The following is a 15,893-nucleotide window of genomic DNA, read 5'->3' on the forward strand; positions in this document are numbered from 1 at the left end:
TCAGTAGATCATCAAACGCAGAGGGAGAAGAAGATTGTTCTAAAGCTTAGGAGCAACTAATCTTCCAGAATAGAAATGCACTTAAATGGCATTTGTCAAGTATCTTGGGCAAGTACTGGTTCAACCCCTGACATTTTCTAATCAGGTGCGATAACCAGAATTTCAGGTTTGTCCACATTTAGCTGCACTTGTCATATCTTTCGGCAGCAGGAGTAGTTGTGGATGATGGTTGGCTAATAAAACTTTATATTTTTTTTTCAGTAGCTAGTATTTTTCACAGCTTGCTCTGTAGATTTTGCTCTTACAAGATAATTTAGAAAATTATTTTGAGAAAAAAGTGTGATGATCAGAAAGTCAAGGAAATACTGGATACCAAATGTCATGTTGAAACATGAAAGACACTAGTCCAGAATTTTACATGTAGATGTGCTGACGAATAGCATTCTTTCACAGGGAAAAGGATCACCTGTTTTTAGTACCCCTCCCTTCTGGTTAAAAACCACAGACTGACACTACACTATTGCAGGACTTCGGAGGTTCTGCAGAACCAGCCAAGATGTCTGTCACCACTGAGCAGCCAAGGGGATCTTTGCTGGTTCGGGAGTATGAACCACGAGACTGGCAGTATTTGTTACCAATATACACTGATGGTTTCATGGAGATGGTGGTGGACACAGCATTCAGAGGACTGAAGCATCATCCAGAGAGCCTCTTGCTCTACTTCCTTATTACAGGCAAGTGATGGATAATAAAGTTTTGTTTTTTGTGTTCACGCGTGATTATATTATATTATATATATTCTACTACAAATCCTTAAAAAGAAAAAGTGTGTATATATATATATATATATATATATATATATATGAAGATGATATCTTTCAGCACAAATTTGTTTTTAAAAAAATAACTTAAAAATTGCATTTTTCACCCATGTTGTGTTTTTTTTTCTCTTTTTTTTAAGCCTTCAAATCATGTTTAGCTTATTAGCAGAAGGTGAGCACAGAAGCAGAAACAGATCACGTACAATTGCAGACAATGCAGGGAAATATTTACTTGTAACGCGTCACAAGAAAAGCTGTTGACAGATGATGAACTGATTAATTCTTGTAAACACTGAGTTGAAAACAATTCTGCTGCCTCAATGAAAAGAAATACTAAAAATGCTAAAATCTTAAGTCGAAGTAATAATATATTGAGCCCTTTTTTTTTTTTTTTAAAGTAACTACCTATTTTTATTTTTGTATATTTCTTCTTCACAGTTGTGTGCCTCCTGCTCACCCAGTCATGGTGGATGTTAGCTATCATACCTGCTTCTGTGCTTTGTGCCCGCTACTACTACAGCCGACTGGTGATTCAAGGCTACCTGAAGGAAGTTCTCTCCACAGACTTTAAGGACATTGAGGAGTACTACACTAATTCTCCAGGTTGGTCTCACATCATAGCTAAGAACAAATAAATCGTTGGTGCAAACCTGATGTATAATTGCAGATGGAAAAACTATCTCATCTGTTAAGTTTGTTCATGATTATCTATTATTCTATTAATCAATATAGGTTGGACAACACAAAAGTAGTTTTTTTTAAAAGGCAACTACACAAAAATAATTATCTCCAAGGACAACATAATTTAAAGAATTTAGAATTAACTGGAAATGTATAAATTCAACAACAATTCAAAGCCCCCTGAACCTACATATGAGACAGAATTTGTATATATTCACCAAATGTTTGTTTTTTGTTGTTGTTTTTTAACCCATAATATATTGGAAATGAAGTCCCCCATGGCAATTCAAATACCTCCAATTAAATCTCATTTGAACAATATGTTTAATACATTAGATGATATGTGACAGTTTGTGTATGTTTGCGTGTGCACCATAACTTGGTGAGGTGGGAGAATTAGTCTCGCCCACCATGTACTTTCATTAGACTCAGTTTAAAAGACTTGCTATAATGTATTTATACTGTAAGCTGAGTATTCTAAATTCTAGATCTTCATCATTATTTGATCTGTTGGGTAATATTGTAAGTTTCTTTCAATACAATATAGGGGAAACTTTATATTAATATTAGGTCAATATTCATGCTGTTTTTGACTATCACATGCTTATCCTTTTCGTTCCAGTTCGTTGTCTGTGGGTGGCCGAGCTGGATGGGAAGGTGGTGGGATTAGTAGCAGCGCTCTGCGACGAGACCACTAAAACTGTGGAGCTCCAACGGATGTCAGTGGACAGGAGGATTCGAAAGTGTGGGATTGGCGTTGCGCTGGGCAAGAAACTTCTTCAGTTTGGCGTAGATCAGAACTACTCCATCGCCAAGTTGGGTACGACCGCTTACTCTCCTGCCGCCCATCGCCTCTACCTGCGACTGGGCTTCAAACTGGTCGGGACCACAAATGGCTACAACACACCTGGAACAACGCCCTCATTACTGCATAAGATTTTTTATAGGGTCCGACATCATCACTACAAGCTAGATTTAAAAAATCTTAACTAAAATAAATACAAACTGAACCTTATCCAGACAACTCTTTCACTACTTGTTCTTTACTCGTCAATGTATATCCTTGTCGTTTTCCTCCTCCTGGTTTTCCTCTGATCTTCCACGGTGGGTCTTGTGGGGATTTGGTATAAAGGAACCAACCAATTATTTTGACAGAGGCTGCTCTCAACAGGAGGCAGGAGTTCACAGGACGTATATGCACTGTATTCCAATCCAGATGTGTTTTAGCATTATTACTCCCCAGCCAACTTTGGCTCATTATTTTGGCTTCTGTCTTCCTGTCTCTAATCTCAATCGCTTTTTTGTTGTCCTATTATTGCACGCCTGGCAATTCAAGTCCTTAACTTAAATTAAGTCAAGATCCATTTCAGTATAAATATTCTGGGTCAAGTTGACCCGGTGGTCCGAAAATAAAAATGCGTAACCAGTATCTCTTATGTTGCCTTTGGGTCAAGGTGAACGACCTCCACCACTGCTTATGTATTACTGGAATCCAGTGAGGTCATTGACCTTGACCCAGAGACGACATTAAGTAAGCCAGGAGCTACTTAAGAAATCTTTCTCTGTTTACTTGAACACATGCTTCACAGTCTTTCTGGAGTGGGTCCAAACAATCAGATACCTAATTCCTCTCAACCCAGACACTGGGTGCTTCAAAGCAAAGCAAATCATTTTTGAGGAGAGAGCGCCATCTAGTGGAATAAAAATAATAGAACACTGAGTTAGGAAGCCTCATCAGCCAATGACCTCATTAATGCCTAGTTAATATATATATACAGAATATATATATATATATATATATATATATATATATATATATTCTGTATATAACACACACACACACACACACACATCAGCACATACACACACACACTTTTAACTTTAGTTTTATCAATTAAGCTCTTTATTTTCTAAAATTCCCATTCTTATGTAACGTCTTATGCATGAATCAGTTCAGAAGAATGTCATGTTGCTCGTGGTATTTAAAGTATACTGTTCTACCTGCTCTTCTTAATCCTTTCACAAACAATGATGAGAGATGAAGTAAAATATCAAGTTCCTTTCCTGTGTGTGCAGAGGATGTTGTGATGTTGATCACAACCAAAGAATTAAAAAAAAAAAAAACCCTGGTAATTCCCTTTTTCTCATGCCAAATCTTTGTTCTGTCAGTCAGGAATCTAATGGACCAATGATAATAGCTCAATGGTTGGTGTGAGGTCCAGGTCCCAGGCTTAATATATATGTTGAACTCTTGATTTTTGTTATCTACACTTAAAAAAAACACACATTTCTTTGCATTCTTAATTTATTTTATTTTATATGAGTGGTGAAAATAACATTAATTAAACAACTACATAAAAATCCCACCTGGAATAGTTTAATTTTATAAAATCATTAGGTCTGTTGTGTTTTTAGGTTATCACTGGTGACATTTGTTTATGTTTGTTACATTACATTACACTTACATTAAGGTAACACAAACTTTAACTCAAAATTGTTACCTTTCTGTCAGGGCTGTAACCTTATATAACAGCACATGTACTTCCACAAAAAGCCTTGAGCGATTATGACATAAGTGGAGTGTGGATGTGGCGGGGTACCAAATTCCTCTGATAAAGTTTCCAAATACTTCTCTGATATTGCTGTGATTTGACATTATGATAATAGCTATTAGCTTTTTAGTGATATTATTTTGCCTTCAGGTCACACACAACACATGTGAGAAGCTCAGCTAAAGATATATTTGTTCCAAATGTAATGCCTAATAAAAATTGACATAGGAATAACATTATTACACATTTAATTTCATTGGGATCTCTTATATATGTGGTTGCTGTACAAACATGTATTGGGCGTAACTTGTCTTGAATTCAACCTGGACAGACTTTTCAAAGCGAAAATTCACCTTGACAATTTTAAAACCCAGAGGTAGAAACGGCAATATACGTTCAACCTGTGCAAACTTGGCAGGTATTGCTGCAGGGTTTTTTTTTTTCTTGACGGACCAGTCCGACAACCACGAGTCCCAGGAAGTGTGAGGCAGGTAATTGGTGACAGAAGGGACTAGAAGAAGAGACTACGCCCCAGAGGATCATTCTTGAACTCATCCTGGAGAGAAGTGGTGTGAGCTTTGAACCCCTGAGAAGATTGACACATCGCCAACACCAACCATCATGTCTACTAAAAAAGAGCAGAATGGACAAGGGGGGCATGGTTCCCTACTGCTGCGAGAGTATAAACGTGAGGATCGGCAGCCCGTGATACAGATCTACACTGAGGGGATACTGGATCTGGTGGTGGACACGGCATTCAGAGGCTTGAAATATCATCCAGAGTGTCTACTCCTCTATACTCTCTTCACAGGCAAGTGATCAAAATAAAATGTTTCATTCTTGCTGTATCTTTTGTTTATTAGTTTGACAGTTGTGTGTGTTTTTTGATGAATATGTGTAGTAATGTAACAAGATCCTATGTTGGCACAAAACCATAAACACCAAGAGAATGGATGAAGAACATTTCTTGGGCATTTTGTCGATGTAATTATTATATTAATACTTGAGATCAAACGAGTTGTGACGTACAAATAACAATATATTTCCGTGTCTAACCATTTACTGTATTTTGGCAACTCGTGGCAACTCTTAAAGGTTGATTAGTTCGTATGTTCAACTGGTTTGTTTAGAATCCCCTCGGACACTTACTGGGATGGGCTCCAACGACCCATTGTCACCAATAACGTAAATATAATGATTTATTAATTAACTGTTTTTTTATCTGGTAAAAGCCGGGCTCAGAATCTAAGAGAACAAAGTCGATACCTACATATTAAATTTCTGGTTTTATATTCGCACCTGACTCTAGTGATCAACTTGACGCAACGGTATGCGTGACAAAACATATTTCACTGTTCTCCAATAAAAACGCTTTGCAAGAATCCACAAGGACTTTTTTATGGGTTATCACGGTTTGATCATGACATTGTGGTTTCTCTTGGGGAAATAATATAGACAATAAAGTTAAGATATATCGGGAAGATATAGTCAAGGGCATTTTAGGGTTTTACAGGAATGTGTGGTGTTAAGGGATCTCTACTCAACATTTCACTTACTGTACGTGACTAAGACAATCTTCCATTGTCAATTATGTTGACACATGTCCTCTTAGCACAAAGAACCAGTTTAATAATTGTGAACATTTCACAAGCTGTTAGATCTTGCGAACATACTTGACTATTCATATGCCTTCAGGCAAGGGCAGGTCCTGTTGATGGGAATCTCCAGGCCCTTACCTTTATGATAAAGTATGATGTGTTTGCCTCTAAGGCAGTGCACTTGCGAAAACCCTTTTTTCCCCAATGATGTTGATGGTATTGCGCTATTTGCCAAATTCCCATCGAGAGTAAAAAGTCGAAGCCAGATCAATGGCAGATTCTCACGTAGGCTAACACCAGTGTACTGTTTCGTTTGTGGTCTGACAGCTCTAATTACAGGGCTGCCTCGAGCCATTCATATCAGGACGTGCTGGGACTAATTCAAGATGGCCATGTGGTACACAGTAAACACATTTTTTTGTCTTTACAGAAAAAATGTGAGGTGAGGGTTTCAGAGTGTAAAAAAAACAGCAGAGTGGACAACTGTTTTTTTTTCTGACTCAAATCCTTTCAAAATAAACCTCTTTCAGTAATATTGTCGCTCTAACTTTCTTTTAAAGATCAAATAAAATATTGTTCCTTTAATTGTGTGTAAATGTAACTTCCATATACTCAATTTAATTGTTATATCAAAACTATTTTTGAACTTGTCTATATTTGTATTATTTTATTGTAGGATATGATCTATTCATGTAATTGCTTCAGTACATTCAAAGGAAATGTGAATATATAAATAAATATCCAAATTGTGTTTACTTTACATTGCAGATGCTGAATTTACAAGAGTAAAAAAGCAAAATAAAAATATATATGTCTTTGATTACTTTCATGAAACAGTGACCTAAAAGTACCAACCAAAAGTAGCAGTCAAAGGCAATAAAATATACAGCAAAGAGTGCCATCTTTTGGGTTCTCATCATTTAATACATCATTTTCCTTGTTCCAATGTGTTTCAGTGAACTCTGGTTTTGTCACTGCCACAGACCGAGTTTCCACCCTGACTGCACTCACTTCTTCTCCTCGCTTGATCTCTGCCCATGACTTCAAATGACTCTATCCAAATATTTTTACTCATCATCTCATTAGCTGTAGTCTCACATCTCTACTTCTTTCACTTTCACAAAAGCAAATTCCGACCCCTGTCATACGGTCTGCATCTACTGCTTCACCCTTGCATCTATCTGAGATGCTCCTGACGTCTTCATACAGACCCACACGTCCTATCTTGGAACTCACACTTCCACATCTAAACTGGGCTGCTATCACAGACGGGCTATATAAGTTATTCAGTGAAGAGGATGACTTCAGCAATCTGCCACTTAAATATGGTAAATTAAAAAATGCATAGACATAAACATGTTGCAATTATTGTAGCAGAAAAGCAAGACTCAATATTTTAAAGCTGCAATTAGTTAACATGTGTTCTATCCTATTCCTTTCTTACCTTTTTTTTTAGCTGTTAACATACTGACAGACTTTCAAAAGTGTCACAATAAGAATGTAAATACTGTGAGCAAAGATTGCATACAGTATGAGAAGATGGAAAAACCTGATCTAAAGAAAATACATTTAGATGCAGATAAAGAACACAGGAAAAACAACTGAACTAAATGTTATAAAACATAAAAATATATTTCAAAAATAGTCTTGGAAAGATATTTTTGATATGATGAAGCTTAAAGAAATCAATGACTCTTTAACCAATCATGGTTCGAACAAGTAGACACAACCTACTACAGTTCTTAAGATATTGGAGTTGTCAACCAGGTATTTCTATTTCCTTGTCAAAAACCCTAACTGGGCCTCATTTTTTTTCTATTGACAGCTGTCGGCTTCATGGTCACCAAGTCTTGGTGGATGTTGGTGTTGGTGCCTGCCCTGGTGCTCTGTGCTCGCTACTATTGCAGCCGGCTGGTGATCCACGACTTCCTGCAGTACATGATGTCCACAGACTTGAGAGACATTGAGGAGAGCTACATAAACACCCCAGGTTTGTATTTAAATACTATAAACCAGTACTCATTATAATAATGCGATGATATAACAACCACTGAAAATAACCACAAGCAGGAACTGTCTATCTTTAAATTGAGGGCGACCACCCGATGAGCTCAACCAATGACAAATCAAAGGGTTAATCAGACTCTTTCTGCTTAGGCTTTACTTTTTCTCTTTAATCCCCAATCCAAACCTCTGATGTGAAGTTTAACGAAAGACAAATTCTAATCTCTCTCTTGCCATAGAAGAATATATTGTAGAACCTTAACATAAAGCCTTGGTTTTTTTCTGTACTTATTTGATGTCTCCGGGTATTTCATTAACAAATATTATTTTTTGCTTGGATAAAACCAAGCTTTCTATTTGCAACCTTGTCTTTCTTGTTTTACCTTTAGCTGGATCTACAGTTCTTGCACTTCTTTTCTTCTTGATGGCCTCTCGCTGTGTTGATGGTGGCCTGCACTGGTTTTGATTTACTACAAGGGATTCTTATTGGCATTGAAAAAGCAGGAAAAAACAGCTAATACTGTGGCAACTGTCTCTGAGAGCCATAGGGTGAGTGGCCCAGGACAAACATTTCTGGTATTTAGGTACCATTCTTAGAGGAGTCTTACGGTATCAGGTTTCACCAAGTAAACTTGTATTATAGCATTCCTTCAATGATCTCTGGTGTCTACGTGTTGCAATGCTGCCCATCAGCAAGACTGTACCCCTCCATTGTATCTATATCCTCTTCTATCACTGGCCCAGAATTAAGTGTACTACAGTGCCTCACATCTAACTTAGTCCCATGGTGAGCAACACTGCTGAGGATTGTGAAAAAAAATCTCTTGTCATCCTTTCCAGGAAATCAGCAGTTGTTAGGGGAAGCATGACTTAAGGCTACAACTACGAAGGTAAGATGAACTGCTGGTCAATTGGAGCCTTTGGTCCACCTGGCAAGACAGAATCATCAAACCTGGCTGAGATTTTTAAGTAACGTTTTTGTAGGTTTCTGGTATCATGGAAAATGCACATCAGTCATTGTCAACACTACACTATGTTGCAATCTTGTACTTTAATAGTTTGTGGCTCCAGGCATGTCATAAGAATTGTGAGTGAATTATTTGAAGAAAAAAAAATCTTGTAAAATTATAGCTGTTGCTATAATAACAACCAATGTGGCCATTTTAAAATACTGCCAAAAAATCCTGGGCGTTACTTGTAGTGTGTGTGTATTGTGAACTTCTTAAGTAAAGGAGGTGTGTCAAATGTTTGGATTAAATTCAAATCCATCAGTTTTAAATTTAGCCGAAGTTACAAACACAAAAATACTTAAGTCTATAGTAGTATATAAAGAAGTTAAAATTTTGAAAAAAGTATTTGCATCTCCCTAGTTTTACAGTTTTATCTTCCATCTAAATTCAAAAATGTCTTTAAGTGGAGACATAGGTCTACATTTCTGATGGACCCACTGAGAAATAAATACCCTCCAGGTGTAGATTGTTATCCACTTACCTTAAGTAGTTCAACCAACATGGACTGAAAACAGTAGAGCAAACATTTAACAGCTGCCCTTTATATGCTTTGAGTAAGTGTGAACTGAAATGTCTGTTTCAAAATATTTTGTTACTCCTTTAATGAGCTAATATTCTAGTGTTGATCGTCAGTTAGACCAACATGATTATCAATCAAGATAAGAAAAGCTGTTATTTTGGTAAGAAGAAAAAAGATATGTGTTTATTCTTTCGAATCATTTCTTAATTATGTCTCTCGTGTTCTTGTCCCTGTGGTCAGACCGCTGTCTTTGGGTGGCAGAGAAAGAAGGTAAGGTGGTTGGACTCGTAGCAGCCATCGGCGACAGGACCACCGGATCTCTGGAGCTCCTACGGATGTCAGTGGACACCAACTGTCGCAAGTGCGGGCTCGGCAAGGCTCTAGGCAGGAAGGTCATTGAGTATGCTGCTGCCGAGAATTTTTCTTGTGTGAAGTTAGGCACCACTGCGTACTACGAATCAGCCCATCGCCTTTATGAGAGACTCAGTTTTCGCAAGATAGGGACCATAAACGGCTATACGTTTCCGGGTACCATACACCACAACCTCTTCTTCAGAGTCTTCTTCAGGATGCGACAACACCGATACAGACTGGAGATTAAAGGTTGATTCTGGATCATGAGCTGAAACCAACTTGTAAATGCTTGTCTTGGATGAGAACTTTTTTTTTTTTTTCGCTTAACAAACAATATATACTTATTGTTTCATTTGCTGAATCAGCAATTTTCCAACAGAAAGACAGTGATAAAAGTAGTCTTTCGCTCAAAATACTGCTCCAGCCATCCTATACTCTCCGTTGACTGTCAAAAGGGATGCATGTAACATTCATTTTTGGGATCAAAAAATTAAAAATTGTTTCAACAAATCAGTCTCTATTGCATTCTTTTTATATTTGTTGAAAGGGCAAACACAAATACATGATGCAAAAAAAGAAAGGACAATTTCTTCTTAATTATTAACAGAACTTTAACAACAATTTCTTAGAGAAGCAGAAGGTTTCTATTTTGTAATCACAAAAAAAAGATGATTTGTCTATTCAAGCTGTTCCCTGTCACCTGATTTCCCAATTGTCCATAAAATTTGCACATGCAGCAGTTTTTTTTTTAACTTCTTCCTCATATTTCAGATGCAGGTTGTGTTGAAATACTTCCCCAACACTTCCATCACCTTCTATTTCATTTTTCAAGAGTTTCTAAGTAAGATAGATTCAAGTGTTTGTCAAAATATAAATTACTATAGTTTAGAATTCGACTAAGCTGCTCATTTCTACCTATTGCATGATTTCTTTTTTTTTGCTGCAATATCACTGTCCTCAATCAGTTTTATCTTTCTATAAACCTTTTATTTATTTATTTAAATATCAAGTATATTATTAATGATGAAATTCAAAAGAACTAAATGTCATAGAATTTGACAGAAATGTTTCTTAAATTTTATTTAGTTATATGTAGACAACCTCAGGTCATTTTTGCCTAGTCCTGTATAACTAACTCACAAATGTAAAAAAAATGAATCAGCTAACAAATGTATTCATTTAATCTTTTATTGTTGCCGGGGGTGCTGGAGCCTATCCCAGTTTCTATGGGTGAGAGGCGGGGACACCCTGGAAAGGAAACCAGCATGTCGCAGCGCACACAAAGGCGATAACACAAAATTATGTTTTAATTAGTTTGCATTTGTAATCACTAAATAGTGAATAAAATTCTGATTTCCTTTCCGACTTTTAAAAGAGATAACTCTTACATCTTAAATGTGCATGCATGTTGCACAGACAAACACACACCTAAACCAACACACACGCCTTCATCCTTGCTTCACTGTCAAAAAGCGCTCACGCAGCTTTTTCAGGAGGAAGTTTGACTTTCGGTCTAAGACTTGCAGCAAGACTTTAACGAAGAGCCGACCACGGGGGGCTCAGTGGTCACCTCATTACCAGAAGGTAAGAAAATCTGTACACTGGACTCATCTCACACATGCAAGGATAATAGCTAACTTTAATTATTAAGTGAAATGGTTTGATGTTGGGAGAGAAAACTGTCTTTATCTCCAAATCAGGGTTGCACTGGCGGGAGCAAAGATGACTGTGGAGTACCAGGCCTCGACGGTGACAAAGATGGACCTCGAGGACAGTAAAATAGGATACAGTCGGCTTTCTTTCGACGGCAGTAAACTACGATACTCAGGTAAAAGTGATGCATTTTCTTGCTACCTGAGGTAGTGCCCCAGGTGGCAAATATCTCCATTAACATATATACAATAAAAGTATTTGTGTAATAAACTTAATAATAATAACAAAAAAAAAGATAAAAGACAAAATGTCTTACATGTAAAATGTTTACTATCAGATTAATGATTTCTGGCATCTCAATCCGATAGATACATTGAAATGATCTTGAGATGAGCAAAATTGTTCCATGATTTTTGAACAAGACAAATCATAACAAGTCATGTCAACTCCCCCTTATTTAAGTGATATGAAAAGGTTTAATAATAATAATAATTATAATAATGAAGAAGAAGAAGACTTGGCCAAAAATGGCCTAACTAATCAATTTATAAAGGGTTATTATATTGTATTTATTGTTTTATTACATGCAAGTATGAACATGCACAGATTTGCTTGGAGGACAATAAATAACAAAACCAACAGTTCCTGTGATCACACCATTATTTTCTCTTTCTTTTTCCCACTTGAAGTTTTCGCCTTGCGAAACAGTCCTGTCAGGCTGGCTGCGGTTTGCTTCGGCGTCCTCTGCCTTCTTCTTCTGGCCGGGATCATAGGCCAGAGCGTCCACTGTAAGTTCTTCTTCTTCATTTGATTCAGCAATTAGCGCGTTAACAACTGATGTCATTTCTCTTCATTAAGATAGTAAAGTTGGACAAAACCATGAGAAGAAAGTAAAAGCCATGACTGAAGACAAAGAAAAGCTACAAGCAAACCTGAAGTCGATGCAAAGCCAGCGGAAGGATCTGGAAACCCTCAACAGAGAGTTGCAGAATAACATGAACTATGCGTCTAAGAAACTAGAACAAACACGGACCAACAATAATTTACTGACTAGTGAGGCAAGCCAGTTAAAGCAGAGAGAGAGTCAGTTGCAGAACAATAACACAGCACTGACCGCAGAGGTTAAACAGCTAAAAACCGGTAAAGAGAAGTTAGATTCTGACTTTAACACCGTGTCCTCTGCAAAACAAATGCTTCAGACACAATTTGACGCTCTACTGAAACGCAAAGATGACTTGCAGGTGGATTTTGACTCAGTAACCAGAGAGCGAAACAACGTACAAAACAAACTGAACAATATGACTCGATCTAGAGAAGGAATACAGAAGAGCTACAACGACCTGGTTAAGGATGTTGAACATTTGCAAGGCAAATACAACTCGTCTGCCAGTGAGAAGGACGAGATCGCCAAGCGTCATCGGAACGCGACGATCGATATAGGCAACTTATCCGCTCGCTATGACATTGTAATGAAAGCAAGGGATGAGCTGGAAGCCTCGTACAACTCAGTGGTTCAAGAGAAGAGGGAACTGGAGATTAGCCTGAGGAACTTGACGCTGGAGCGAGATAAGCTGAGGGAGGCAAAAGACAACCTTACGGCTGAGATGGACCTGCTGATGCAAGGTATCCAAATATCAATCAGTTCAATATATCCAAGAGACACAAGAAAACAAACATTTGCAAATAGCACCACACATTATGTTGTTTGGGAGAAACTATATAAAAGATAGGGATTCAGGAACATAGAAATAATTTGCCAGGCTGGCTCTAACTGGCTACTAGAATTATCAAAGTTTTCAGAGCTCAACTACCGCTACTTTAAAAAAAAAAAATATTTAAAGTCAAAATATGTTTTTTTTTCTTTCCCAAAATTCTTCTAGTGATTTGATTAAATGCTGTTAAACTGTTTTCAATTAATGAATACTTCAACCAGAAGTATTCATTAACAAACAACATAACAGTTTTTTTCTTTGCTTTTCCACATTAGATCATTAGTGAACGACAAAATAAAGTAATACAATTTTCAGGACAATTCAAGATTATATTTGTTCTCTTTTCACTGAGGAACATGCATGAAAATGAACTTGAAGTCAAAATAAATAGATAATTGTCTTACGACTTACCGGGAAAATTCACTCTTGCAATATAACTTCATCTTGTCGATGAAACAATCTTCCTTTGAATTGAAATCATGTCATACTAGAAATGTTAAATGAAAGAATATGGGTTAAACAATTGAGTCGCAGTAGAACACGTGTTGAAGTTTTCGTTCGATATTAACAAAACAACAGTAACAACAGTTTCAATTACACATTTTTTTTCAACTGCTCTTGTAGGAACAGATCTTGACAAGTTGTTTTTAATTGATTCTCTCTGGTTACAGCTAAGACGTGTGCTGTGGGTTGGAAAAAGTTCAAGAACCATTGTTATTACCTTTCGAATGGCGATAAAACGTGGAAGAGCAGCAGAGAATACTGTAAATCCAAAAACGCAGATTTGGCAATAATCAGTAGTTCGGATGAAATGGTGAGTATATGACTATATTTAACTTCACTTAAAATGAATTTTATTCATAACATGCCCTTTCAAAATCATTTAATGCAATATACATGGTAATATAGATATTAAAGTGATAAAATATATTTCACTTGTGCTCAGTTGGTCATCACACCTTGAAACTTGAAAAAATCTGAATGCTATGTTTTTTGCCTGGAGTATTTGATATATTTTGTTTGTTTCAGAAATTCGTCAACACTTTGTTTACAAAAGACAACGAAGTCTGGATCGGACTGAGCGACGAGGGAATCGAAGGCAACTGGAAGTGGGTGGACGGAACACGCCTGGCAACAGCGTAAGAGCGACAACACATTTCTTATTTTATAACAGCATTATACGTAGTTCAAATTCTAAAAAAGGGGGATAGAATTGGATCTAAATGAGGGCGTCTTTTAAAAAAGAAATTACTTTAATGACTGCCAACTGATCTGGTCATCACCTCTTAAAATGGACTTAAAATGTGTGTACGCAGGTTCTGGGCCAGTGGTCAGCCCAACAGCTACAATGGTAAGAACCAGGACTGCGCTGAATTCTGGCACCATGGTACTGGAGTCGGCGAATGGAATGATGAAAACTGTAACCTGGAGCAGAAATGGCTCTGTGAAAACTAGATCCCAAGCAACCATTGTAGAATCCATACTTTTTTAAAGCACAATTAATCTGTAAAGTATTTGTTTCTGTGATTGTGATATCTCTGCCAGTTATCAATTATTATTATTACTAATACTATTATTGTGTGTTTTTTTTCCCTTGTCGAGCTAATGGAGCTCATTTAATTTCCATTCCTCCTTAAAAGAAGACAGAAAAACTTGACCTAACGAACCGTCACCCACACAAAATACATTGAAAGTGTTTCAAGGAGTTATGTAAGTGGATCATTAACAGCCTGAGTTCTGATGAAGAGTAAAACATTTAACTAAAGAGGTTTTTAATTCAATGTTGAAGAAAATAGTCAAAACAGAATATGTCGTTGCTATATAAAGCTCAAACCAATTCACTTTAATATTGTTTTGTTTTTTTAATCATAGTTAAACTCTACTGTAACTGGTGATGTCAAGAAATGAAAAAGATTAAGAGATAAAAGACAGTAATTATATTGTTATCTAATGTAATTAATCTCACCAAATAAATTGCTGACAAAAAAACATCAGCTTCAGTGTTCTTCATTTAAATTCAATATTGTGGCAGATTAAAAATTGCAGTTTACAGTTTACATGTTTCCGTATTTGTGAATCAAGTATTGCCTGCAACCTTAGTTTCCACCTGCAGGGCTGAATATTGAGTTCTAGATAATAAGTGAATTAGTATCTGGGGCCTAATGTACTAAGAAGCTCGCAGATCTTCTACTAAATATGTCCAGAAACTGAAATCCAGAAGATGGCGCAGCACCAAAATCTTTGTGTCTTTTGTTGACTTGAAGCATCAGACGTGAATCATTTTCTTTGTTATATTATAAAAAAAAAGCTCATAATTCATTTAATTTTTTTCTAAATAACGTAAAATAGCGGATTAAAATATTCATTTTAAAGTGATCGATGTTGTCTTAATAAATACAGATCATCATTTTGGTAAATGAGAACATATTAATACGTTTGTAATAATGTGAATAATTTAATATCCACTAGTGTAACTACAACTACAGTGTGTTAATTTATGATCAATATTAATCGTTAATGTAACTCTTACATCTCAATGTGACTAGTGAGGCTGACATGCATCTGAGCAGCTGACCCCGGAGTACGCCACCTACAGACCTTGTAGGAATTATTATTAATGAACTTTGTACCGCTGTTTTGAGTGTTGATACATATGGACTTTGACATAAAAGGTGGCTTAGTACATGAGGCCCCAGGTTCCTAAGTTGGATACAATCAGTGAGACTAAGTTAAAAATGATCAATTCACCAGATAGTTTAATGTCCACTTGGGGTGTGACTGTTTTTACGCTGACAACATAAGCTCAAGCAGACCTAGATTGTAAAAACAAGCTTAATGTGATTTAGAAAAAATAAACAAATTTTAATTCATCGCAATTGATCACATAATTTGATATTGTCTCGCCAACCCAGTGCAACCCCAAACAAAATTGTGATTCCCATCTGATCACGTGATCATTTCTCAATCGGCTCAAAGGAGAATTGTCAT

The 15,893-nt window shown here is 36.7% G+C and overlaps 3 protein-coding genes across 3 annotated transcripts; all 3 read left to right on the forward strand.

The window, feature by feature from the left end:
• Nucleotides 1-377: 377 nt before the first annotated feature.
• Nucleotides 378-2,517, forward strand: LOC148089154 (N-acetylaspartate synthetase-like). The gene is made up of 3 exons (XM_087803490.1): nt 378-734; nt 1,260-1,424; nt 2,125-2,517. The coding sequence occupies exons 1-3, from the start codon at nt 557-559 to the stop codon at nt 2,493-2,495; spliced, it is 714 nt and encodes a 237-aa protein (XP_087659616.1). The 5' UTR covers nt 378-556; the 3' UTR covers nt 2,496-2,517.
• A 2,067-nt stretch (nt 2,518-4,584) lies between these two features.
• Nucleotides 4,585-10,054, forward strand: LOC148089155 (N-acetylaspartate synthetase-like). The gene is made up of 3 exons (XM_087803477.1): nt 4,585-4,865; nt 7,478-7,642; nt 9,427-10,054. The coding sequence occupies exons 1-3, from the start codon at nt 4,676-4,678 to the stop codon at nt 9,792-9,794; spliced, it is 723 nt and encodes a 240-aa protein (XP_087659603.1). The 5' UTR covers nt 4,585-4,675; the 3' UTR covers nt 9,795-10,054.
• Nucleotides 10,055-10,980: 926 nt separating this feature from the next.
• Nucleotides 10,981-14,752, forward strand: LOC148089156 (uncharacterized). The gene is made up of 7 exons (XM_087803406.1): nt 10,981-11,124; nt 11,241-11,368; nt 11,883-11,981; nt 12,052-12,816; nt 13,577-13,719; nt 13,935-14,044; nt 14,222-14,752. Exons 2-7 carry the CDS (start codon nt 11,263-11,265, stop codon nt 14,358-14,360), a joined length of 1,362 nt encoding a protein of 453 aa, XP_087659532.1. The 5' UTR covers nt 10,981-11,124; nt 11,241-11,262; the 3' UTR covers nt 14,361-14,752.
• The last annotated feature ends 1,141 nt before the right edge of the window (nt 14,753-15,893 follow it).

The sequence above is a fragment of the Callionymus lyra genome, chromosome 1 (genome assembly GCF_982586985.1).
Source record: "Callionymus lyra chromosome 1, fCalLyr1.hap1.1, whole genome shotgun sequence".
NCBI classification, from domain to species: domain Eukaryota; kingdom Metazoa; phylum Chordata; class Actinopteri; order Syngnathiformes; family Callionymidae; genus Callionymus; species Callionymus lyra.